The sequence below is a fragment of the Antrostomus carolinensis genome, unplaced genomic scaffold (assembly GCF_000700745.2).
Source record: "Antrostomus carolinensis isolate BGI_N321 unplaced genomic scaffold, ASM70074v2 scaffold3631, whole genome shotgun sequence".
NCBI classification, from domain to species: Eukaryota; Metazoa; Chordata; class Aves; order Caprimulgiformes; family Caprimulgidae; genus Antrostomus; species Antrostomus carolinensis.
Genome location: NW_010294641.1, coordinates 41,896 through 69,696, shown reverse-complemented (window position 1 = coordinate 69,696; position 27,801 = coordinate 41,896). Strand labels below are relative to the sequence as shown.

The 27,801-nt window shown below is 37.6% G+C and overlaps 1 protein-coding gene across 1 annotated transcript; it reads left to right on the top strand.

Moving 5' to 3' along the window:
* LOC104532460 (macrophage mannose receptor 1) lies at positions 1 to 26,660 on the top strand (the record flags this gene model as incomplete). Its single annotated transcript, XM_010177682.1, has 22 exons — positions 1 to 114; positions 1,302 to 1,417; positions 2,320 to 2,468; positions 4,337 to 4,536; positions 5,837 to 5,964; positions 7,273 to 7,360; positions 7,944 to 8,088; positions 10,332 to 10,367; positions 10,454 to 10,617; positions 11,132 to 11,193; positions 12,479 to 12,579; positions 12,925 to 13,064; positions 14,227 to 14,341; positions 15,007 to 15,188; positions 15,837 to 15,939; positions 17,466 to 17,695; positions 19,788 to 19,953; positions 21,384 to 21,530; positions 22,569 to 22,685; positions 23,847 to 24,014; positions 25,826 to 25,855; positions 26,416 to 26,660. Coding segments are annotated over 22 exons (2,946 nt in total), but the record flags the coding sequence as incomplete, so codon positions are not given.
* Between the last annotated feature and the right edge of the window lie 1,141 nt (positions 26,661 to 27,801).

The following is a 27,801-nucleotide window of genomic DNA, read 5'->3' as shown; positions in this document are numbered from 1 at the left end:
GATGGCTACTGGGCAAATGATGTTTGTGATAAGCAACTTGGTTACATCTGTAAAAAAAAGCCTTCATCACGATACTCTGAAAAAGAGAAAATCGAGGACCCAGGCTGCCAGAAAGTAAATACTCTTTCATTAATTAGTTATTTTGGGAAAAGTAAAGAGGAATTAATTTATTAGTTCTTGCTTCTTTTAAAGTCTTTGTATCTTCTAGAAAATCTAGTCTTGAAGAAACGTAGTGTTTTTCTACTAACATTTTACTTATAGGTGCATTTTTCATTTTTCTCTGAAGTACTCAAGAAAGCCAAGATTCATTGACATGAACACTGCCTTTTCCTCCACTCCCAGATGAGCCACACTGTGACAAAATTACGTACATCTTTTAAATCGTAATTTCACCACTATTCTCTGTGCTCTTAGCCTAACAATATATGCAAAATTACCAAAAGGAACTTTGTCTCTTCCCTCAGATCTGCTGTCTATTTAAAGACTTTATAAAGTCCTTACTCTATAGTAAAGATAATAGAAAGAAACTAATTTCAAAACAGAAAAGGATCAGCTTCTCTGTATCATGTTCCTACCAATGGACTAGTTAGTTAGCCTTTGAGTGATAGCATGTTGTTTTGGGTTTGGTTTTTTTTTCTAAACAAGTATTTTTTCCAGAATTGACATTTTCAGAAAATTGTTATATCTATATTGGTAAACATAGATCTATCTTAGAGCAGGAAGAAGAAGAGATGTTTTACTGATATTCCTTCTTTCTACCCTCCCCACAAAAAAGCACGGTCTGGATTCTTCTTGGCTCAGAAAATCTCCTCACCCATTCCACTTAGGGATGGCAGGGGCAGTTTGGGGAGCTGTGCTTGTATATGAGTTCATTTCCATATTGCAATATTTTTGTATTTCATTATGTCAGATCCTGCAGCTCTGAAAAGCTGGAGCTGCAGCTTCCCCTTGAGTGAATCACAGGCTCTTTACAGTGCAGTTTGCATAATCCCAGATTTACAGAGCCCTGGACAGCAACAGCAAATAGCACAGTCACAATTTGCTTTGAAAAATCCTGTATACATAAAAGAGATTACAACTAAGCTCTTAATACCATCTTTTAAATAAAAGAGGCCTTCTGCAGTAGCAAACAGCAACAATAAAACAGCTTTGTTTATTAATGGATTGTCCCAGTCTCACCTTGTTTTTAAAGCTTAGTTGCAACAAATTTAACATTGAATATTTATAGACAAAAGAACAGAGTTATTTTCTGTATAGAAGTATCTTTCAGCTTCCCATTAAGGACATTATGTTTGTCACAGGGTTGGAAAAGATATGGTTTTCACTGTTATTTGGTGGGCTCTGCACTTTTGACATTCTCAGAAGCAAATAAGACATGTGAACAGAGCAAAGCTTATCTAGCTACGGTGGAAAGCAGGTAGGAAAATACCCTGTTTTAATATTTAAAAATCAGTGCTTCTGATGGAGAAACTTGCAAAACTTGTTCAATTTTTGAAATCTTCAAAGTGTTTTATCAGCAGTTTTCAAAAAATTTGTAGTAGTAAGCCAAATAAAATGATCCATGCAGGAAAAGAAAACCAAAACAACAAAAAACAAAACACCTCAATGTTTTAGGGCTTTCTAGTTAATATATTAAAACAGTTTTCAAATTTTGGGGATTCTTGCCTTAAACAGTTTTCTCATAACTTCTAATTACTAATTAAAGCAGCTTTTATGTTATTCTTGAGTTTTTTTCTGTTGGAAAGTAGTTACTATAATTTTCATCTATTTACTGATGAGTGTTATCTCATAATGATAGGAAAGCTTCAACAAAAAATATTTTCCTGAACTACCTTCTAAGCCAAATTCTGAAAAAATTTGGGAAATCTTTCCCAGGACCTGCCTCACCACAGCCAGAATGTATCATCTCCAACCTACTCACATCTCAGTCAGGCTTTGCAGGTTTCATGGCCTCTGAAGAACAGGACTGCCTTCAGAGGTGATGGATAGAAAAGCTGACAGTTTAGTCCCAACTTGGTGGTCTGTTTCAGGCACCTCAAGGAAAATAATAAACTACAACTAGAAGCCCAAGTGAGCAGTGATTTGCAACATTTCACAGAACTCAGTGGAAAGGAGAGAAGATGCCTTCAGCTGAAAGGAGAAAGTTGTCCCTCACCAAATTCTTTTGACCACACTTAAAAGCTTGCTCAGGTTTTGCCTGAACTTCACTGAGGAAGTGTCATGGGGTCATGCTAGCATGACAGTGATACCTCTGTTTGTACCACTTAGATTAATATTGCAAGGTAATACATTCTGAATAAATACTGTTTTCCACTTCAGAAATGAGCAAGCCTTTCTGACTAGTCTGACGGGGCTAAGGTCTGAAAAATCTTTCTGGATTGGTCTGTCTGACACAGAAGAACGAGGGAGTTTCAGGTGGACCAGTGGTGAAACTCCTCTCTTCACACACTGGAACACAGTGATGCCAGGTAAGCTCTGTGCGCGCTCAACCCTTGTGATTGGAGTGCAGCAGGTATTCATGCAGGTTTCTGCTTTTCATTCCCTGGTGTTAGAAATTACAGTAGGCACTTTATTTTGTGCTTGTAGCTGTAGGTGACCAACACCATCAGACCTTCTGTTTGGCACCAGTATAACAAACACAGTCACAGCTGAGTGTCAGGTGTTGTGTAAGTCATTCTCCTGCAAACATACAGAAACAGATTTTTAATGGGCTAGACTGAAGGCAATGCTGTTAACAAGGTCCATGTTTGAACTTTTTCAGTTTTTTAACACCAGTAAATAACAACTCATCAGACTGAGAAAAATTATTTTGGACAGAGTTTTTTGATCCACAAGGTGCGTAAGTGAGAAATGAGCAGCAAAAGTCCAGCTGCTTCACATTTTAACAAAAGAGATTAGTATGGGACCTCTTGTCTTCACAAAACAAACTGGTTATACTCAGTATCAGCCTTCTTGAAAATGAATTATCTGGATATTGAGAATGCCAAAGTAGTTGCCAGTTGTCCTGGTTTTTGTTTGGATAGAGTTAATTTTCTTCTTAGTAGCTAGAAAGCACTGTGTTTTGGTTTCAGTGTGGGATTTATTATGAGGAGAATGTTGATAAGGTACAAGTGGTGTTCTCCAGGGTTTGGTACTGGGGCCAGCTTTGTCTAATATCTTTATCAATGATCTAGATGGAGGGAATTGTGTGTACCCTCAGTAAGTTGCAGATGATACCAAGCTGGGTGGGAGTGTTGATCTGCCAGAAGGTAGGAAGGTTCTGCAGAGGAATCTGGACAGTATGGATTGATGGGCCAAAGCCAATTGTATGAGGTTCAACAAGACCAAGTGCTGGGTCTTGCACTTGGCTCAAAACAAGCCCATGCAACGCTAGAGTCTTGGGGAAGAAAGGCTGGAAAGCTGCCTGGCAGAAAAGGACCTGGGGGTGTTGGTTGACAGCCGGCTGAACATGAGCCAGCAGTGTGCCCAGGTGGCCAAGAAGGCCAATAACATCCTGGCCTGTATCAGAATCAGTGTGGCCAGCAGGAGTAGGGAAGTGATTGTCCCTCTGCACTTGGCACTGGTGAGTCTGCACCTCGAGTACTGCATTGAGTTTTGGGACCCTCACTACGTTAAAGACATTAAGGTGCTGGAGCAGGTCCGAAGAAGGGCAATTAAGCTGGTCGGGGTCTAGAGTGCAAGTCTTATGTGGAACAGATATGGGAGCTGGGGTTGTTTAACCTGGAAAAAAGGAGGCTGAGGGGAGACCTTATTGCTCTCTACAACTACCTGAAAGGAGGTTGTAGTGAGGTGGGTGTCAGTCTCTTCTCCCAAGTAACAAGTGATAGGACAAGAGGAAATGGCCTCAAGTTGAACCTAGGGAGATTTAGATTGGACATTTGGAAAAATTTCTTCACCAAAATGTTTGTCAAGCATCAAAACAGGCTACCCAGGGAAGTGATGGAGTCACCATCCCTGGAGTTATTTAAAAGATGTGTAGATGTGGTGCTTAGGGACATGGTTTAGTGGGACGTGGCAGTGTTAGGTTTGTGGTTGGACTCAACAATCTTAAAGGGCCTCTCCAACCTAAATGATTCTATAATTCTATGATAAAGACAATTTGTATTTAAAAGTTGCAAATCTCTGTTTTTGGCAAAGGTGTGTTTGGAAGACTCATTGGCCTATCAAACATCCTATGGCAGGAGATATTAAAAATAATTTTATATCGAGGATGGTTTTTAATGTACCTAATCTGCATCCTCTTTTTCATAATTTTCTATGAATAAAAGCAAAGTTCTCATTTGTTAGAGAGTAATTAAGATTTTCGTTTTACACATTTGTTTTGCATATCACAAAGGAAAAGAGCAAGGCTGTGTTGCCATGGGAACTGGAATTGCAGCTGGCTTATGGGATGTTGTCAGCTGTGAGAAGACAGCAAGTTTTCTTTGCAAACAGCAGGCAGCAGGTGTGCCACCTCCTGCTCCTCCAGTACAGGTCCCCATGGCCACTTGTGCTGAAGGATGGGATGGAGCCTCCCAGGCAGATTCCTGCTTCAAAGTAAGTGTGTGTTTACCTTCCTTGTGAGTCTGAATATGGGAAGGCCCATGTGTCGGTGCCCTGGTCATCACAGTACTCAGGGACCCAAGTGCTGGGTTATATTTTGAGAGTGATCTTCTCCATGATATTTGAGTGTAAAAATATACGAAACAAATCCATTAAATATAATGAAAGTCAACAACGAAAAACCTGAAATCGTGAAAATAGAATGCTAGAAATATGCTTTATTTTATTTAAATGCCAGCTGAGAACCTCACATAATTTATTTACTTCCTGGAATTTGGGAATCTAGAAAAACATAGTATTGCATGTCAAGAGCTGGTAGTGTCACTTGGGTAAGACAATGTTTCTAAGAGAAAATTTACGGAAACCTGGCCCTCTACCAACCTTTTCTCACACAGCATTTGTTACTTTTAGTGATACTTTTAGGTCCAGGATTTACTTAAGCAAGTAAAGGTTTTGTGCATTCTCTTGATTTAGTTAAAAATGCCTTAAAAAGTCCCCTTTTTGAAGAGATAAAAAAGTAAAGAAAAAGCAAAATAGATCAAGGAAAAATAAATATGTAACATTGCTCTTCCAGGTCTTTACAGAAGTATCCTCTCACTTTCTCTCTTGAGACTCTCTGCCTGTTGGAAGGTCTGAGATTACTTTAGCCCTCTATTTATAAGGATCTCAATTTCTATGTCACACTCAATTATTGTTTCTAACATTATAGGTTCTGACAGTTACCAAATTGTTGATTATCCTTTCCCCAAAATGTCGAGCATCCAGCTCCTTACTTCAAGAGTGTGCGTACTTCATGGTAGAAAGTGGTGTTACTTATATGCTTGCACCACCATCCAAAACACGCCTCCTTGGCCAGGGTCAGCACAGAGAAAGCTGTTTTGCAGTCTTTTTTATTCCAACCTGTTGATTTTCCCTCCACCTTCCATTTCTCAAAAATCTCCTGGTTTCTACTGCAAAATACTGACTGAGCTATTCCATCTTTCTTTGAGTGGTCAAAATTCCAATTAAGTTATAAATTACTTTTTTCTTGTCTGTACTTTGTGATACCTTTTGTTCTTCTCAGAGTTTCGTGCTACTCCTGCCTCATTTTAAAATATAAGATGCTAAGCAAAAAATGCACACACTTTACATTGCTAATGTTTAATATTACAGGCCTTGACAGATGTAATGTAATTTCATTGAAGAGGAAAGGACTGCTAAAGTGATACTGATTTAATTACATAGACAATTATATATTATTCTATGTCAAACTTTGAACATTCAGTAATTTATTTTTACTTTTCTTTTTCAATAGTTTTTTGTGAGAGAAGGAAACCAAAAGAAGTCTTGGTTTGAGGCTGAAGAATTCTGTAGAGAAATAGGAGGAAATCTGATCACAATCAATACAAAAGAAGAACAAATTTTAATATGGCAATTAGCATCGTGAGTACTTGCACAACGATTCTTTTTCATGTTCATGTCACATTAAATAAGAATTCCTTAAAATATATTTGGAGCTGGGCAAGTGTGAATAAAATAAAAGAGTGAAAAAGACCCCAATAAAATTTAAATTAAAATTTAAAATTTTCATTTGGAAATATAATTCTGAAGCATTACTTTAAAAAAAAAACCTTTAATATTTCAAAATGGATGTGATAATTTTGAAATTTTCATCACAGGTTTTCATCAAGGCTATTCTCCAGATCTGATCAACTCCCCAAAAGGAAGACAATAAAATGTTCATCTCTAACAGTGCCTTTTTTAACTGGCTGTAATTCATATTTTAATTAAAACATTCAAAAAACCCCTTGAGTTAATGTGTAATGTAAACCAAAATGCACGGACTTAGTGTGGAAATACTCTGACTGTAAACTAAAGACTTCTCAAATAAAACAGGAATTAATTTTAATTAATTTATGCAAGCACTGTAGATGCCATGTCTTGCCTGCAATGTAGAAATTATGCCTTTATTTTCCTCCAAAATAAGACCACTATATTTTAATTATATTCTCTAATATCAAGACAGCTCAATGACATATAGTATACAGCTATTCAACCGAAACTGTTTCATGTAGTGGGGAATCTAGTTTAAATTTCTCAAATAAATTTAAAACTGCCATATAGAAAATGTTTCATAATCTCACCCTTCTTCATTTTACTGTTTTTCAATATTGTGAGAAGCTGAATGTGGTTTTAGTTGTCTATTAAGTCTTGCTGCTTTAGACTATTAAATCTTTGTGGAGGGAAATCTTCATGTTATATAGTGGATGAAATAGGACTATTTTATCTGATCCATAGGTATGACAATAACATGTACTATTAAAGAAACTACACAGGAAGTGCCAAGAAACAAAATAAAGCAGTTGAAAAACAATTTTCACTATTATTCATTAGTTAAATCATATTATAGCTCTCTATTTATGGTTTACTTTTGCTAAAACCTCTTTCCAGGAATTCCTGCTACAGCCAAGAGCTGTGTTGCAGCCATCAGGATGGGAGCCTGAGCTAGCTCTGTGCGACATTACTTGCCCTTTAACTTATATTCAAATGTGATGAGTCTTGTCCCAACACAGAGCACTCTCAAATCCCTTGAAAAAGCGTACAGGGAGTAAGCCTGGCTATGGACCAACAGTGAAGGAGTAGCTCCCAATTCAGATGTGATAGAAAGCAGCACGTTTCCATGCTTCCCAGCATTTATATCATGGCCCCTCTTTCTAAAGTCATGTATCAATATCGTTTGATTTATTTTAGGGATAAAGGACTGCACAATCAGGCTTTCTGGATCGGCTTGTTTCTCTTGAATCCTGATGAAGGATTCACCTGGATTGATGGTTCCCCTGTGAGTACTTATTTACTGGATATTATTTGAATTTCTGTCATTTGAAATACAGAGATTTCCATTTTTTATGCCTTTTTTCCAACCTCTTTAAACCTTCAGCAGGTGCATGGCAGCCCTTTCACCATCAGCTGAGTGGCTGCAGTGCTCAGTGGTTGCACTGTCTTAACACACTAATGGAAGTACAAGATTGCCTTTTTTTCATCCCTGGTACTGTGTTATATCCTGTCTCCCACAGTCTGTGCTCTTAGACCTTCACAGCATCCCAGACTGGGCACCGCTGTTTGTCAGTACAGAGAAGTCAAGTTGCCATCTTTCACAAAGCGAGATAAACACGACTCCCTCTGCCCCTCAGTTTTTCCTCTATCAGATACATGCTTTTCTGTAGCCTGTAATCTTTATACCATCTCTGGGGAGTGATGGGGAAAGTGAGCTGATCAGCGTGACTTTCACAGCCCTCTCAGACCTACCTGAACTCCTACGGATCCCATAAACTAAGTACTTGAGATGATGAGACTCTGAAATAGTGTTACAATGGCAATCTCAGCTCAAATCACACGGTAATTGAGATGTATTTCCAACACAGGTAATTTATGAGAACTGGGATGAAGGTGAACCCAACAACCATGAAAAACTTGAACATTGTGTTATGTTTAACAGATCACCTCAAATGCGTTGGAACGACTTGCATTGTGAACATTTACTTAATTGGATTTGTGAAACAAAAAAAGGTATGATTAATTCCCCATTTAATTGGAGTGATAAACCCAAGCTCAAAAACAAATTGTAGATTGAAAAGAAGAAAGAAACGGGGAACTGCTAATTTTAAATCCAGTTGCAATGAAGGCAACACATAAAGCAAGAGGAATGAATCGAGATATTTCAATTGTACTCAGATGCAGGAAGTTAAAGATGCCCCTATTACTTTATCTCTGGCTTTATCTCTTTCTGCCATGGGCTGAGTAAATTTGCAAGGCAAAGGTACTTATCCCCTCTCCTTTTATCTCCTCCCCGTATCTCTATCTACTTCAGGCTTACCCAGTACAGCCAAAGATGCAGGACACTGGAGTTCCCTGTGTAAGTCGGAGAAAGCTTTGTTTCCCACTGTGAAATGAGTAATGGGAACCAAAGAGAGAGATTAGTTGCTATAGAAACTGTCAATTCTGAAAAAGAGATGAAAAGTAGAGGCTGGTGTGGCCTAGAAGGACTCCTGCATCCAGCAGCTTTGCCTGGGAAGCAAAGCTCTAATGCCGGCTCCTGCCCCTGGTGCCAGGGCCAGCAATGGACCTGATAGATGCACGTTGGGGTGCCTGCTAGTGCAAAAATGGGGCTTTGGGGGCTGAGGACCCCAAGTGACAACCAATAATGAAAGAACTTGTTTTGCTTATTTGGTCCTACATTTACATCCCTGCTTTCTGATTGTAAACTGAGTACTTGTATGGATCTCCACAGAGCAGGAGCTTCTTAAAAGCTTCTTGAAACGAAAAGAAAGTTGGATGCACACAGGAAACTAGTAGGAGGCACAATAGGGTGGGGAAGGGAGAAACAGTTATATAAAAAGCACTGAGTATATTTAATATTTGATGACTCTGCCAACAAACTGTTACTCTTAAACAGCGAGTAAGGCACCATACTACCATTGAAAAATTGCTTAACTGAAAAGGAAGAATCACTGTTACCTTGTGAATACACTAGTCATATAAATGCACTATCAAAACACTGACTTCTGTATACCAGCTTGAAGCAGTACACCTGTGTAACCCTTTCTGGTGTGCTTAGCTTGATTCTTGATGACCTTCCTGAAGTAAAAAAAAAAAAAAAAAAAAGGTTATTGAGAATCTAGATTAGATTGTGTTCACTGTGAGAGGAGAGATGCTCAGCTGTTGATTCACTTAGTGTACTTAAGATACTTCATTTTTTTTGAAATGCAAGGAACATTATATTTATGTTAGACTGAAAAAAAAAATCAAAATTAAGTGAAGTATGCAAATTCATTATGAAGATATTTGAATAATTTTAGTTCTATTCTGGGTAAACTGCTTAAGAAGAAAATATCTGAAAGTTCCCAACAGAAAAATTTAAATTGCTTTTTCATTTGTTTGCTTATCTCTCATCTAAACTGTTAATGTAATTTCTTTAATAATGTGTTCCTCTCCATCACATGACAGAATAAATGGAGAAAACTAATAACAGAATCAGTAGTCCTTGTGAAGAACAAAGTAACAGGCATCCAAATGAAAGCAGAACTACCTTTGAGGGGCTGTAGCTGGCTCTGGGAATAGCAGTGGGTTAATTGCTTTCTCCTGGTCCATCCTGTAATCAGAAACTGGGGTTCGGTATCTACTGTCTCTCTAGATATTTCTTGGCTCTCTCCAGGACTCTCTTAAAAACAGAATTTCCTAGTGAAAGCCAAGACATCAGGATAGGGGAAATGACTCCAGACACTGGAAATGATGTGTGGAACTAACAAAATACCAGCCTTTAAATTTCAGTACTTCTGAATAGTTTACTATTATGTATGTAAGTCTGAGAACTGGGTATATTGCCTGGATTGTGTTGTTTGACTCTAGTCCCATTAATGTTAAAAAAAAACCAAAACAAAACATGCCAAGGAAAAATACTAAATAAATTTTAAAACTGATCTAAGTTACATCTACAAAGTCTTTACTGCACATCCTGGATGGTTTAATACAGTGTTTTTGGAGATATGTATGTATGCTTTAAAGATATGTATTTTTCAGTAGATAAATATTTCTAAATTATACATATTTTTAAATTTAATCCAGTGATATGTGCTCTAAAATCTTGAAAATGCATTAGATAAATCATAGTTTCATTTTTTTTCCCCCTCTATTATACAAAGCATTTGCAACTATACAAGGCAAGTATCTCTGGAATTTTTTTAATTTTTTTTTTTTTTTTTTTTTTTTTTTTGTATTTGGAATGTCACTCATGATGATCTTTTATTTTACAGGTACACTGTTAAAACCTGAACCACAATACAAACTTGGTAGGATTTTTTCCTCTTTCAAACAAAAATTTGCTGTGAAATTTTCAGTGTTTGTACAGACCGGATATAAGTGCTTTGTCTTTCAGAATATCAAGTGTCTAGCGATGGATGGCTTATATATGAAAATAAGCAGTACTACTTCAGCAAAGAACATGTCCATATGGAGGAAGCACGGAGAATTTGTCAGAAGAACTTTGCAGATCTTGTTGTCATTGAGAATGAAAGCAAAAGACAATTTCTATGGCAATATGTAAGGACTGAGTCTATTAAGTATAATTGAATTCTGAAGCAGAGCAGCTGATAAAATAAAGAGAACAGTCTACCTATTTAGCTAGGGTAGAGTCCTGAACTATTGTCCTACATTACTTATTTATATAACAATATATTTGTTCAGGACCTGTAAAGAAATTACTATTGCTTTTAGTAGGCAGAGGAAAAAGGCATGCAAATGCTAAAGATGAAGGTGTAGCAAAGGATAGTCCAGGCCCAGATTGCTTATCTCTTCTAATATATGTAGTGATTAGCACAGTGATTATTGCTTTCCTGTCCAGTGGGTTCCTCATTCCAGGCTGTTCCCCATATCCCTGTTTCCTGCTTGAAACCTGGGTCTGAACCTACAAGGTTTTTGCTGGAGGCTCAAATCCTGGGGAGGAAAAAAAAAAAAAAAAAGAAAAAAAATCACAAGCATGGCTAATGGGCTTCCAGATTTTTACTTAACATTGAGGAACTGATCAGTGTTTAATTGCTAATCACTTTTGGTTTAGGTTTACAAAAATACGGAATCATATTTCATTGGCTTGGTTGTCAGCTTTGATCGGCAATTCAGGTGAGTAAAGGAAAACTGTTAATGGACAACAAATTATGGTAATTTCAGCTCACTCTATAGGAACATTTGGGTGTGCTTTCATTTTACAAGTTAATAACTGTTCTGTAACTGACCTCTGGAGAGTTTCCAGGTGAAGTCTTAGATCAGAATTGTTAAGTTCTCCTGTAATGAACCAGAGTAATGTGTTTTCCTCTCAAATCTGGGTAGCAAAACCAATGAAGTTCATGGCTATGATTCATTTCACTTAGTCTTACACCGAAAGAACTGAGTTAAACACCCAAGCAACCCTTCATAGGTAGTGAGGAGAAGCAGCTAATGGGGCTGTTCAGCCTGGAGAAGAGAAGGCTCTGGGGAGATCTTATAACAGCCTTCCAGTACCTGAAGGGGCCTACAAGAAAGCTGGGGAAGGACTTTTCATAAGGGCAGTTAATGAAAAAACAAGGGGAAATGGGTTTAAGCTGAAAGAGGGCAGGTTTAGATTAGATATTAGGAAGAAGTTTTTCACTGTGAGGGTGGTGAGACACTGGAACAGGTTGCCCAAGGAAGTTGTGGATGCCCCCTCCCTGGAAGTGTTTAAGGCCAGGCTGGGTGAGGCTTTGAGCGACCTGTTCTAGTGGAAGATGTCCCTGCTGATGGCACGGGGGTTGGAACTAGATGATCTTTAAGGTCCCTTCCAATCCTAACCATAAGATGATTCTATGATTCTATGATTCACCCAATCCGCTTTAGACATCAGCTTTAGGATGAGATTAACTCTGACCAGATCACCAATGGCTACAGAGAAAGCCTAGGAAGTTTTGATAAAATGTGGATGCAAGTGTTTAATCAGACTAATCCCAGTGGTTCAAGTTATGTGAGATGGAAGCAAGAAGTGTGAGCAACATCTCACCCAACAGCTTTCTGAAATTGCTGGTAGGGAACCTGGTTTAGAAATCTGTTTGTAGAGGGTTTCCAGGAGGACACCTTTCTTTGTAGGAAAGGGAAGTCTATGCACTAGTGAGACCTTGGGGTTTCAGTCTTGTCTAGACCACAAGAAGCCTTCCCTTTGAGTACAATGTTGTTTATCCAACCTCTGGCAAAATGGGACACTGGTGGGACTTGAATGTCATAGTGCTAAAGAGATGAGAAGCAGCAGTAATGCTGTGGATATGTCCTCTCCAGTATGTGTAGAGCCTTTGCCCTCTGGTCACTGTTAATAACTTGCTTAGCCCTTTAGCTAAACAGACCTTATAACTAAAAGACTGTTGGAGATGTCTGGCAGCCACTGTCCCCTTGTTTCTTTCAGCTGGCTGGATAAGACCCCAGTGAACTATGTTGCCTGGGCTCCAAATGAACCCAACTTTGCGAATAATGATGAAAACTGTGTGATAATGTCAAAAGATTTTGGTGAGTAAATCAGCAACAAGAAATATTTGGTTGAAAATTTAGCATCAAAAGCTAAAATGTTAGCTACATATTTAAATTTGAAGCTACCCCATAAATAGACAGCTGAACAATACTGTCAGTTTCTCATAACAAGTATGCTGAGGTTTAAAACCACATTGTCATTATTAGGAGATGAATGTACCGCAGAGGAAGGAGGAGTGTATTAGGGCAAATGGTGCACATAGCAACTATTTCACCAGCTTCTGGAAGGTTTCATTTGCACTTTATGCGTAGTGTCTGTGGCTGACTGCTGTAATGGTGGTATGAGTTCCAGACAGTGATTCTCTGCATTCCATTTATTTACAGGCTTTTGGAAAGATATAAGCTGTGCTGTGAAAAATGGCTTCATCTGTGAAAGGCACAATTCAAATTACTCAGGATTTGCTCCTACTGTACTTCCACCTCTGGGAGGATGTCCTGAAACTTGGCTTTTGTTTAACAATAAGGTGCAGTAAGAAATCTCAGCCATATTTAGCAAACGTGCTATAGGTTAGAGAAAACAACTATCCCTTTTGTCTCACTATATAAATTCTCTCACTTTATACACCAGTTTATTAAGTGGTATTCTGATTAACAAAGTAGGCAATATTCATGTTTGTATCTAAATCTCAAAAAAGGTGAATTTGAATGTTTTAAGTTATAATTTTTGGAAATGCCAACGTGCCTTTGGCCATAGATATTTTTTCAGTTTCTAGAATTTTCTGTTTATTTTAGACATACTTACTGCACAGAAATACAGTTCCATCATCCTTATCTGTAAGTGTAAGCCCCTTTTTCTGAGTAACACTGAAATGAAAAAATGAAAGGTCACACCTTTTATAGGTAATTGACTATCACAGCAATTCATCTTAAACTGAGGAACACAAACAGCAATAAATGTCAAATGAAATTTAGAAAATAAGCAAGCATTGTTTTTTTGCTAAGTTAAGCAAAACTACATCTGGTCATAGGGACTTAAAAAAACCCAAAACAACAAATGAACATTTTATGCATTTGAAGGACATAAAAAGGGAGAAGCACCATATGTCAGTTAGAAACCATGTCTTCTGTCCCTCAGAACATACATAACCACAAAAATAATTTTTTACACTGGTATTAAGGAAAAAATTCCCATGGGATACTGATACACAGTACAAAAGAGCACTTCCTGATGCTATTCTGCTCATGCTAAGTGCTCACACAAGTTCAGCTTTTAGCACAGAGTCTGTGGTATATAATTGAAAGAACTTGACCTAAGAGATGCCTGCCCCAAATTATGTTCCCAACCAGAAAATAGTATCAGTCCCTCAAAAATTCTACTTTTCAGTAATGTGACCCAGAATCTCTACCCATGCACCTTGGATACCTACTTAACTTCTCAGAAGCTTTTGGAAGTTGCCCGCTATTGCCCAGCACTAACATTGGACAGCCCACATGTTTGTAAGTACTGCACACACGTCGCTGTGATTAGCTGGGTCTCCTTCTTGCTGGCCAAAAGTATTCACATTTCAGCAGATCCCCAATCTGCTGCTTTTTACATCTAGGAACTAGAACTGAATTAATCAAAACCAAAGGTTTTAATACTCTTTGACACTTGAAAGTTTGTCTAATCCTTTACTCTCCCTGCAGTGTTATAAAATATTTGGATCCAGAGAAGAAGAGAGACTGACTTGGCACTCTGCAAGAAGTGCTTGTATAGAATTAGGGGGAAATTTGGCCTCTATACACAATGAACAAGTTCAAGGTATGACATCTGAACCTTTGCTAAGTATAAAGGCAGCACATTTCACCACCTAATGACAAGGCTGAACTAGCCTCCAGACACAAATAGCATAACCTGTGGAGAAAGACCTGGTACTGCTTGATCCAGGGAGAAGACTAGAGTGAGATATTCCGACACTGCCCATGTCTTGGCAAAAGCATAATGTGGAGGGAACAGAATAATCTGTTCCCCATGGCTTTGGAAGGTGGGATAAATAGAATAGTTCATAGTAATGAAATGGACACAGCTACTCAAGTCAGAAAGTAAACAAACATAAATGACATCTGTGCAATTGATGCTACCTTGGGGAAGACAGATTAATTCTTTTGAAGTTCCTTCTACCCCTAATTTCTATTATATTTCCAAAAAGTCTCTATAATTTTTATCTAAAAAACCTTTTATTTTTCGTTTTTGTTTTTTTTTTTGTTTTTTGTTTTTTTTTTAATGAAATCAAACGGCTTCTGTTAAATTACCCATTGTATTTTTTCTCTTCCACCATTAACTCCTAGTCTAACAATACTGAACCTGATATTTGCAGTATTTTTAAAAGTTGATTGGTTGTCTTATTTGGAACTTGGTTTACACTGGATTTGAAGAAAGGCAATTCCTCAGCTATCTTTCTCTGATCTTTTTCTTTTTTCTAATAGTCTTCTTCACCTTCCACCTAAAGGATATTGCCAATGAAACATGGATTGGACTGAATGATATTAACAGTGAGGGTACATACCTTTGGACAGATGGAAGCCTTTTTGATTATTCAAAGTGGGCAAAGCGATTCCCATTTAGAGATGAATACATAGTAGTTGACTGGAAGTATATTACAATACAGGTAAACAAACAAACAAACAAAAATCAGAAAATTCATAACCTAGACAACATGCTCAAGATTAGCATAACCAGCCTGACCTCTCTCAGCTAGGATCCTCTATTTCACTGGCTTAAAAGAGAAGGCAACACAATAGTATTTCAGAGAGCAAGTTTTAAAAGCTGTACCCAGAGACTAATAGGCCTGTTTAGAGTCTATACTTACTGTCATTTTTTTGCAGAAGTCTAGAACTGCAGAAAAGGAGTGCTGTATTGTAATTACCACTAGAATTAATTTGAATTATCAGAATTATTAGATTTTACTGAAAATATTCAGTATTACTAGCTGGGATTTTTACTTTGTTTTATTGTTTCTCCTTGTACAGCATGATCCAAATGAAAGTTCAACAAATTCAGTACACATTACCATAAACTACATTGTAAAAATAGGTTTGGTGCACTCCAAGAAATTTTAATGAACTGACAATACTTGAAGTAACCTGCCAAGAAAGAATATTTGTTTAAAATATATAATACAATAAGTTTCTTTTCCAAGAAACAATAAATGAAAATTAGAAAAGAAAGCTATTGTCTCCTCAAACCTATTTCTATTATTTTGCCAGACATTTTGCACTTCATCTGCTCTAATTTTCTTTTTTTAATTTTTCTCTAGACTGACTGTATTGCAATGACAAAAAAATCTGTAGATGAAGCAGGGTACTGGGAAAACACTGACTGCCAGCATAACAAAAGCTATATTTGCCAGATGGACAGCAGTAAGTTTTACTTTTCACCTTCTTTATTGAAAGACATTTACCGGACAATCCAGCTGTGCGAGTCCTCAGTTGTAACTGCCCGGCTGTGCCTGTAGCAGCCGGGGTGAGGGAAGCAGGGCTACTTTCCCAGCTCAGGAATTGCAGACACAAAGCCTGCTCTGGGATAAGGCTTATAAAAGTTTTGGCTTTACGGCCTCTCCTCTACCAGCACACCCACCAACACAGACTTCACCTACTCTGCAGACATTTATGCTTAAATCACTTGCCAGAACATGGTGGACAATTTGAAAGCAGAATTCACCTGCCTCATCCTGAGGCAAATGCCCAAAACAGTTTAGAAGACTTCAAAGAAGACTTCAAAATGCCTTCTTTCACCACTGACAGAAAAGTTTAGCCATCTGTGCTTTACCCAGCTAGCACAGGTAAAGGTATACAGAGCAGGTTATTTTGCAAATACAAATACAAAGCATAAAGACAAATCCGTCAGTGACCTCCACCGTAGGTATCTTAGCTAGCTAGGCAATGCGCTAAAAAGCACCTTTTGCCATTCTCACTCCCAGACCTAACCTACCCCCACTAAAAAAACCCTCACACACACCCCACTGGGGGGTTAATTAAGGTCAGTTAAACTGCTTATTTTGCTCGTCAGTCTCTAAGCAATGTTTTTATAGCCCAAGACAAGCAATAATCAGAAGGGCAAAAGTTCTAGTTTTCTTTGTGTATCATCAGGGTGGGAGACACATCCGGTGGGAGACACATTTGCACAGACTCCTGCAGAGTTTACAGGAATCGAAACAGGGAACTGCTGAGCAGCAAGCAAAACTGCTGAGCAGCAAGGAAGAAGCCACAGCTGGGCCAGATGCTTCACTGCTCTGTCCCATGCTAGGGCAGAAATCTGCACGAGGGCATCTCTAGCAAAAACAATTGCCAGGGCATTCTTAACACTGACTGAACACAAAGGTAGTTTTTGTCCTTTTTTCTGTCTGCATCAGTAGCTCTAGGTCTTTGTCTTCTACGTCCACATACACCATTTAAGGTACAACTACAGTTTCCTTTTTCATTTCATCCTATGTGGGAAAGAAGCAGTAGCAGAGCCACAAACTTTTCTTAGAATCAAATTCACCTCTTTTTGAGACTGAAGTGGTGTGGGGATCCTGCACCATGCCTGTTCTAGGGAGGAATTTCACCTGTGCTGCGGGAGGGGAACCTAGAGAGCTCTGGGAGGAGGATCACTGTGTGAACAGTATTCACATCATTTCACCTGGTGGTGTATGTCTATAGATACAGAGAGCTTGTCCCCTGCTTCTCCCTAATCTCTAAGTACACTATTTACACTATAGTTACAAATAATTCCGAGTTACCATTATAATATATCTCCTGTATTTTAAATAATAAATGCTTTTAGTTGCTGCTTGTGCTGCCATGTTTCATTCATCTGTTACTCAAAAGTAATACTGCTATTCAGGTAGCTAGTAATTTTCACTGTTTTCTCCCTTTCCTCTCAAATTTCTCCCTCTTTGCTACAGAGCCTGAACTGTTTCATTCCACAACTGCTCCAGATTCTGATTTCATCCATTATGGTAACAGCAGCTATTTGATCATTCCTTCTAAAATTAATTGGGAAGAAGCCAGAAAAGCTTGCAAGGAGAAATCTTCAGAGCTTGCCAGCATTTTTGATTATTACACTAATATATTCCTGTTGCTGCAGGCAGCGCAATATGGAGAGCCCTTATGGATTGGGCTCAACAGCAATGTGGTAAGATTAATAAATCGATAAGTGATGTGGTTAAATGCTACGATTGGATTACTATCAGCAGGGAGAATTGTAGCATGAACAGATTTAGGAACCTAGGACTGGTGGACAGCACTCACTTCATTTTACTTCATTCATCTTAAATCATTAAACTCTATTTTAGACAATGGAGAAGGATGGGAACCTCTGACAGTGCAGGCCTCTTTATTAACTCTATGGCAATCTTAGACACTTAGGTCAAACTACCTGGTCAGCTTTCAGATGGCAATTTATAGGAGAGGTGAATTCTATTCAAAAGGACCAACAGGGACATTAAGGCTAGTGCCTTGTAATCACTGGCAGCTGTAGCTTTTCATTACTTTTTGGTTCAGAAGCCTTCACAAAACATATTGTATGCCTCTGAACATCCTCCTTGTTGTGCCTTCTGTGACAAAGATTAAAAGCAGTAAAAGCTATATTGTACCAGAAGTGAATACAGAGATTCAGGTTGACCACTGTGTAAGGGAACACTCAAATGAGCACTGGTCTTATTAGCTCTGTCACCGAGTGCCAAAATGAGCTTTGACTTCTGTAGTGACTATGCAGTTGCTCAATGCACTTAACTATCACATTTTGATGGCATTGTTCCTTGAGCTGACTAAACTACCTTGATAATAAAAAGAGGTCTTTCATCAGTAATAATTTTCTTAACTGGTGATTGTTTTTACTAATTGAGATTCCACACTGATACATAACATAGCAAAACATGTCTGACATTCAGTATCCCTAGAGAGAACTTCAAATAAATGTTGTGCAAAAATAGTGCTTCTGATTGTATGATGCAGCAGCATTCTGATAAAGCCTCCTAGAAGGCTACATCATCTGAGACAATTAGCTTGTTGTCGAACAGTATGTGTTTCCATGATTTTAACAGTGCCTCTCCCTACCAGACAAAATGTTTGGTCTTAGAATATATAAGTGATTGGTAGTTACCAACCTGGATGTCCACTCCCTGGCAGTGTTCAAGGACAGGCTTTGACCCTTTGCTCTTTGAACAACCTGTTCTAGTGGAAGGTGTCCCTGTTCATGGTAGGAGGTTTGGAACTAGATGATCTTTAAGGTCCCTTCCAACCCAGACCATTCTATGATTCTATGATTTCATGACACAAATCCTTCCACTTGTACAAGTCCCTATCTATCCAAAACAAAATAATGGTGTTTAAGTTCACTTAATATCAGAGTTGGTTGTTTTTACAGTCATGGAAACATGGTTTAGAAAGCAGTTAAAATTCCATTATGATCAAGCCATGTTCTCCTCATCCTTACAAATGAGCCAGCCCTGCTGTTGCAAAGTAAGGTTTTGTCATTCCCCCTGTTCCCAAGGCAGCATCTTGCCCTGATGGGGCTTGCTTACCTGGGCTTCTGACACCTCTAGACTTTGGAGTGGGATCACATTCTAACTCTCCTCAGTTCTTCATGTCAGCAATATACTGTTATCTTTTCCTTGTAATTCTTCTGATTCTTCCTCAGAATTTTTTTTTTTTTTTTTAAAAAAAAGGGCGAGGAGTAGAAAACTAAAGAAAGACTCAAGAATTCCTGCTCCTCTGTATTCATCTTTTGCTCCTAACAAACTAATAATTTTCTCAGAGTTTTCATAGTGATAGCTGCACTTTACTCCTGAATGTTTCTTCTCAGAATTGTACTGGAGCTTAGAGTCCTTATTTGACAGCCAACTCTGAGACCCACTTCCACTTGCACTTTCCACAGGTTTCATGTTCCTGTGGTCACTTTGCTCCGCATGGTGACCTGACTCTTCTGGGATGGTGATTCCACCTCTCAATGTTGCCTGATAAGGGAATGAGCACTAGCAGCACCCAGGAAGCACCATTTAGCCCTCAAAACACCTTAATGGGCTGTTTCAGCATGGGAGGCATACTGCTGTGTCTTACTTTTATGTTGCTGAGTCCTGGTTCAATTAATATTTTAACACTATTAGCACAGATATACAAACTGAGGTCTATATATCACTGTGAAAATGTGCATTTGTGTAAATCCACTTACCTGAAACAACAGATGAGAATGTAGAAAAAATGTCAAATGTCTGTTTCAATTTCAGAGTTATGGCTATTACAGATGGACCGATAAAAGGAAAATAATTTTTTCTAAGTGGTACTATGGAGAACCAAAACAGCAAATAGCCTGTGTGTATCTAGATCTCAGTGGGACCTGGAAAACAGCACCTTGTAATGAAAAACATTTTCCTGTCTGCAAAAAATCTGAGGGTAAGCTATGGTGGTGACTTTTGATTTTATGGCAGAAACCTTGCTCAATCTGCTTTGATGGAAATACAAATTTATAAGTATATATTAAGGAATGGTGAGCCTGAATATATAATGTCAATTCTTTTCTTTTGCATGAACAATGTTTTATTTTGATGGAGTTGTCATTCAGCAGTCAAGATACTGTCATTTTCCTGCACTGGGGTGATAATTGCAGTAGGAGTTTTCCTACGTCTCAGGCAGACAGAACATAGAGATTGTGGGAGTACTAAACATTTTGCTTTGCGTCTAGAATGTGAAACATTTTTGCTGACAGGAATTTTGTGGGGAGGATTTTAATCAACAAAGTACACCGAGTATAAAATAAATTTTGTTTCTTCAACATAAAGATCGTTTATACACTGGTTACAGCTTCACTGTTACTAGATCCTAAACACTGGGAAAAGGAAAGAGTTGCATCTGGGAAAAAAACCAGAGTCTGTTATTGGCCCAAACAAAAGTTCAAACTTCATACTGATTCTATGGGTGTCACTGAGGAATACCACAAATTAAAAGCTGCAGACAAACCTTAGGATGGGACTGAAGGTTTTTGCTTTCTCATTTGTATTAGAGCGATCACTATTAGCTCTTGTGACCCAGAGTTAATGGAAGTTCTGAGTTTCCTTTGATCTGTTTTTTTGTGTAGTTTTTCTTTAATTTATTTTCCAGGCTATGCTCTGATCTTTCTATCTATTCATTTGCAACTTTTTGTAAAAAAATGCATGTACTAAGTGATAGTGTTACTGTTTCATTCCATAATGTTATTGCTTACAGGAAAAATAAGGGGTTACAACATAGATATTCAATGAGCTTCAGATTATTTTGTCAGAGTTAAAGCTGTTCAAAAATTTTATGTAAGGATTATTATCTTGAGGAAAATATTAAATGGGAAATTTCCATAGTAAACTAGGATTTAGATGATATTTTGTTTAAAATCAAATTGTTATTTGAACTTCTTGAGGGTTTGGGAGTTTTCTGTCTTTTCTTTTTCTGCTTTTTACTACATCTTTTATTTATACAGATTTGTTGATTATAAAAAAATAAACTACTATCAAAACCCTCTGAACACTCAAATATTCTTGAGACAGTACAAGTTTTATTTAGCTGGTAACACAGAAGAGCACAGGCTCACACTGAATCATTCAGATGTGACTGGGAGGTTCTGCTCCTCATTATCTCTCTTGAAATAGTCACTGATCATCCTAGCACTGTGTGCCAAAGAATATTTTAAGTACCTTTAAAAAAAGGGGGGGGGGGGGGGGTTGTTTGTTTTTTTTTTTTTTTAAGGGGGTGGGTTGTTTGTTTTTCTTTTTTTTTAAAAAAAATTGATTTCATATCTGAAGTACTGCAATCCCTACTGAATGAAAGCATCCATAATATCTCATTTCTTCTAGATGTACTTCCTTCTGATCCCCCACAGGATATTGGAAAATGTCCTGAATCAGATCACCTATCTTGGATTCCTTTCCGAAGCCACTGCTATAACTTCAATGCCAATGAAATGAACTGGGCTCAGTCTGTGACTCGGTGCGTTCAATCAGGTAACTGTTTTTTTGCCTAAAGATAGGATTTAAATCTTAATTAAAAAAAAAAAAAAACCTTTAAAATGTCTTGAAAACTAATGCTTCAAAATCTACACATGAAAAAAAAAAACCAACAAAAAAACAAAAAACCCCCCCCGTCTCATTTATTTTTCACCATTGATGCTGTTTGCTTTTCAGTTATGGTGAAATTAAGGTCATCAATTTTCCTTGTTTTTTTTCTAGCTCTGCTTGTTTCTTATTATATTTCTTCAGTCACAAAATTTATCTATTTAAGATGGGCTAACTTCTTTCTGGTCTTACCCCTTCTTTTCCATATCCCTCCTTACAGAAGAGCAGAAGTAAATATCATAATAATCATCACTTATTTTTAACATGGGGTGTGCGAATTGAAAAGGGTTGCGTGTTCTGCCTGAAAGTCCTTCCTGGCAGCTCACAGAGCTTCTCTCCCCCAGCTCGGAGGCATGTGGTCCTGGCCAAGATCATGAGCTGCTCCTTGGCCCTCTTCCACCTATGCCACCTCATCCATGCTTCAGGAGGCCATGAAAGAGAAAGGGAAGCGCTACACTGCCCAAAAGAAATGGGTCCTTCTGTTTCGTATCTTTTTAGATCCTCTTAGCCCTCTTCCTCCACTACCACTGCCAGAAAAATTAATACTTCAGTTTGAATCGCAACTTTATTTGCTGTGCAATATTACATGCAACATAATATCCTGACAAACCATGAAGAATAAATAATCAACCATAATACCTATAAAAAATATTATCCAATCACTTGAAAATTATGTGCACTTTGCCTAGTGTTTAAAAATCATCATCTTCACTGTACTTTCATGTCTTTCATTTCTGACATCACTCACAGTCTGTGCTATTCCCCTACAGCTGAACGCTACTTTCTGGTCTCCATTTAAATCCTTGCTTACTCCCTAAGAGCAGGAGAGGTTTTCTTATTAATTTTATCCTTTATCAAAGGCTGTAACTACCACTGATTTCTACGGCAGGGGATACCTCCAATCATCTTCTGTTGCTTTTCTTATAGGTGGTATGTTGACTTCTGTAGAAGATCTGGCTGAATCAAACTTTTTAGTAGAGCATGCAGACTTATACACAAGCAAGACAAGTGCCTTCTGGATAGGAATATACAGAAACGTAAATGGTAACTTCTATTTTAACTTCTATAAATAATCATAAATAGATCTCATTAAATGGACAGAAATATAACTAAGATACATTGCTATTTTTAAGGAACTAATTGATGTACAATAGAAGCTAGTTAAAATCAAAAAAGATAGATTGATAGCATATAATCTAAAAATTATTGAAATTTTATGGTTTTATCCAATAAATGTGAAAGGCTGTAGAAAATAAATTTGCCTGGCTTCAGTTATGGGTCTTTGGTGTTGCATGGGTCCACCAAAGGGATGCCACCACGTTGGACTGCCTTAATTCAAATATTTTCTCTATATCTGATTCAGTAGCAAAGATGTGGAGAGGTGATAGGACTATCTCTTGAGTGATGCAACACAGAAGGTACTATTCTTTAAGTACTATTCTTTAAGGTACTATTCTTTAAGAAAGCGAGATGTAACATGTAATGTCGGCTGTCCATACCTAAGGCAATCATGCAGCCTCATTTCTAAATTCAAATGGTCCTGGTTCTTGTCTTCTCACATCTGGGGAACACCTGCCTGGGAGTTTCAGGTGTCCAACTGGAGTCCACAGCATCGAGCTGTATCTCTGTATGGAAAAAAATTGGGCTGCTAGCTACCAGAAAAATAGTGCAGTGGAAAACATGCACTTGGAAGAAAACAACACTAGTGTCGATCCATGATCAGTCAGAAAGGATTTTTTTTTTATTTAGATTCATTTTAACTCATAGTTACTTCAAAATTTTTGTTTTGGAGTTAATGCAAAAAAGAAATGTTTTAATTTTAACTAAGCATACGTGTAAGTGTTACAGTAAAGGTGGCTTGATTTCCAGTGATTGCTGCTGAAATAATAATTTAGACTTAAAAAACTCAAAGCCTATTTTTACTTTTTTTCAGTTTGAAACTTTAGGAGCCTAGACAAATATATGGGGATATGTAAATTAAAACTAAGTTAGGATTGGCAAATCTGCAAATCATAATTTGGAAAAGCAATTGTTTTTAAAAATAAAAAATGCATTAGAAAATAACCACAGATGGAATTTTTGAAGAAAGTACTATTGCTTTATTAGGCTGAGTAAAGTAATAATATTAATATTTATATTCACTAGTATTAGTAAAGATCTTTGATATAAAACTATTAGTATTGATACTAAGATTTGAAACATTAGGGCAGCTGCTTTGGCAAGACAACAGTCCCTTAGACTTTGTCAACTGGGGTGAAGGACAGCCCTCGGAGGACCAGCTTGATTACTGCGTGGAGTTGTCTGCGTTCACTGGCTACTGGAGTATCCTTCCTTGCTCTTCCCAAAAGGGCTTTATTTGTAAGAAACCAAAGAGTAAGTGACTTCTTTAATATTTGCTCTTGATGTTTATGGTTTTATTTCAGTAGTAATAGTACCATATGGTCATTACAAAAGACCAGCATAAAAGGCTGTCTTATACAGTCTTCCTTATCACCTGTCTTAGCATTCAGACAAAAATAATGTGAACATATAGTTATCCTTTTTTTTTGTATGCTCTGTTCATGTTTTATTGCTTCATAACTTCAGATTTTCTTGCATTCTGTGATGAATATTCAATTAATAACTAAAGATAATCAATATTTTCTGGAAATTTTTTTAACTCCTTTTTCATTTTGCTCCCCTCCAACTTAAACACATATTTTCCTGCTAACATTCCTATTCAATTTCTGTGGAACAAGAATTGCATCAATAATTTGCTTTTCTTCCTCCTGCTGTACTGGCACATGCTGTTCCAGTAAGAGATGGATGAAGCAATTCTGTTTAAAAAATAACAGAACGGAAGCATGATCCAGAGCATGTATAGTGACCTTTGAAAATAGTAGAAGTGTTTTAGTTAGCTTTTCTTTTTCTTTTTTTTAATGTTGTGTTTCTGTGTAACTGAGCACCATCTGCTTTAGTCAGGAAGTAGAAATATCAGAATATTGTGAGCCAAATAGTCATGTGGTATTTTTGAGTTTAACTGTTAATTCCGCAAAAAAGTATGATTTCCTGTCCTGTTTTGCAACCCCAAGGTTTAGGCTGTTTCTGAGGATCTGCCCTTTCCCCTCTCAAAGCAAAGTTACAGCTGGTGGGAAAAGCAGCCATACACATTCATAGCAGTGTCAGAGTATTTTCTGAAAAGGAAAATTCTCCTTTTAGGGCAGCTCCTAAATTTTCATGGGTAGTCAGAGCAATAGACACTACAGAAAGTTAATTCTTTGTTACCAGACACATCAGAAAGCAGAAACTCACTGTCAACATGTACTTCATTTGTTGGCTTTGACTGCGAGTGGCCACTACAGGCAATGCCAAAGTACAGAGAATATTCCCTGACACCAGGTTCTCCATCAGAATGGGATTTCAGCACAAGCCAATCTTACATTCCAGTGAGCTGTGCATCCTTCCAAGCAGCAATTTAACACTTGCATTTCCTTTGTGCTTGCAAACACACTGGAGCTTAATGTGTTGCTGCGCTTCTGCTGCAGCAGTCCAGCTCCTGGTGCTTCCTAGGCTGGAATGTTCACCCCAGCTCTCCCTGCAGCTCCTGCTGTCCATAGGGAATAGCTCCTCTTGCACTGCCCATCATCCAGCTTGCACCCGGCGTGCTGAGAAAAACCTTGCAGATGGTGCCCTCTTTGCACAGCTGGGAAAAACTGCATAAGAAATCTTGAGCTTATAAATGCAATTACAGACGCAAACGAATTATGGTAAATCAAAATCTGCTGGGTCTCAAAGGAACTGTATACAGTACAGGAAAACTGTCAAATAGCCTCAGCGTTTGAGCAAGTTTTTCCCAGTCCCTGCAGGCATATAGACTCAGTGAAAGGGGTAAGATTTATTAACCAGGGGAGAAGAGAGAGTCCATCTAAAACAGTCAGAAAACATTTCTGCTTATAGATTCTTTGATTATTAAAAAAGAAGCAAGACTTTAATATACAAAACACTATAGTTTTATTACAGTGAATATCAGGTTAAAAATCTATCACACCTTTTCATCTCTGTTAATTTAGAAAATGTGTTTCCAGGAGTAGTGATGAGATAATCTTAATGCACAGGTTACCAGACCTTTTGCTGACATGAAACTGTCAGTACGAAAATGTGATCTTTTTAGATTTTGACTAAACATTTGTCTTTATCTTTGGCAGCTATTCTTAAAGCAGCTGCAAACGTGGAAGGTAGGATTTATCTTTCTTTCCCAATAGTTTCAAAGAGATGCAAAAAGAAATACTTGGGGTTTTTTTATGAATTTATATTTATTATTTATTTATCTTTTATATATTTATTTATATGAGCTTAATTTACTTAGTTGCCATTTAATTCATTCCCGGCATAATTTAGCAGTACATACGAGACACTCGGGGCACCCTAGCATAACTAGGATTTGGTAAACTGAGTACCCACTCTATGCTCCTTCTTTTGGATGCTAAGACCTCTGAGGAGGACTGACACAAAGACAGACTTTTAATAAAACTTTTATCCTAAAAAACCCCCATACAATAATATCTACACCTTAATTATCATAGCTTCTTTAACCACCTTCCTATCCTTGCCCCAAGAGAACAATGGAAGAAGGCCAGGAGATATTGAGGTCGTTTTCCATTTCCTTCATAAATGTGGGTTGCTGATTAACAACCTGGTAATTAAGGAGGAAATTAAACCAATAGTTTTCAGTTTTCTTCATATTTGTTTATGACTACAGCACGCTCACATCTATTTGCTTTGTACTTCTTTACAGATGCCAAAAAGGACAAAGTACATGGTCACATGAATATGTGGATACTAATTACTCTGGTCCTCATAATTTTATTAGGCGTGGGCTTCATGATTTATTTCTTATTCAAGATCAAAACTCAATGTGAGACTGAAAGAGAAACAAGGCGGCGCAACACACTGCTTCAGTACAGCCGTGTCCTAACAGGAAAGGACGATGAAAATGCTTCTACCAGAGACAAAGAAAAAACTGAACACAGCATTGTCTAATAGGATAACACAGCCAAACTATATGGTTAAGCTTCAAAAAAAAAAAAAAAAAAATCTCACTGGAACAAAGGAAATCTTAGTAAAAGTTACATGCAGCTAACAAACAGACTCTGGACTAAAATTAGCAATTGTTCCTTTAGTATGGATTAAGAACTATTGTTCTATGCTCTTCAAGAAATACTCTCAGGACTAAGACTCAGTACTATATAAAATGGTGTGAAAAATAGCAAGAACTATTGTGGATTAAGATTTAAAAGTTATGAATTAATACCCTAGTCTTCTTTCTTCTTAGAGATTTGTGGCAGCATCACATAGTGAGTCAAGAGCAGCTGTAAAGTGAGCATTCTCTCTGCAGAGCACTCAGCCCCCAAACCTACACTTTGAGAATATACCTTATCACAGCATACTGAAGAGTGCATGATATTACTCAAGTAAAATAGTGTTTGGAATAAGCATAGAATTACATGAATTGTTTTTCCCCATTATTGCCCCTGTTTTGCATGCTTTACACAAGTATCTTGCTTGTCATAGTATTACAAGTGAGATGCAAATACTCGTCCTTCATTCATGGCTTCAACTTGGATTTTGCAAAACAAGTAAATTTTGCTAATACTCTGTCATATTCTATGACTTTGAAATTTTTGTACCATTGATGAATATGAGACTATATCAATAAAGGATCTACATTTTACTTAATAATACTTCAGTCTTGTTTAATGAGCATGCAGAGAAGTTATATGGTTTGGTGATCTAATGAGTCATTTCCCTTAAGAGAAAGGCTAACAGGAGGAAACACAGAAACATGAACAAGGCATACAACTAAAAATAAACATAAATAAACTATAAAATAAAGTGGATACCAAAGAAAGCTGGAAGAATCCATTCTAGTTTTTATTTCAGTTGATCGCTCATTTTAGGATGTCTTCTCTTACTGTCCTCCAAATCTCTGATAAATGGACTGACAACTGAGCACTGTATCTATGCTACAGGCCAGTAGGGCAGTGGGGCATACCACCGTGTCTTGGTAGAGAAATGCTTTAGAGGTTTATTGTGCTTTTTAAGTTTTCTATGAATTCTATGTTGTCTATGACAGACTGAAAAAAAAAATATATACCTCAATAATCTCTGAGAAAAACAGATC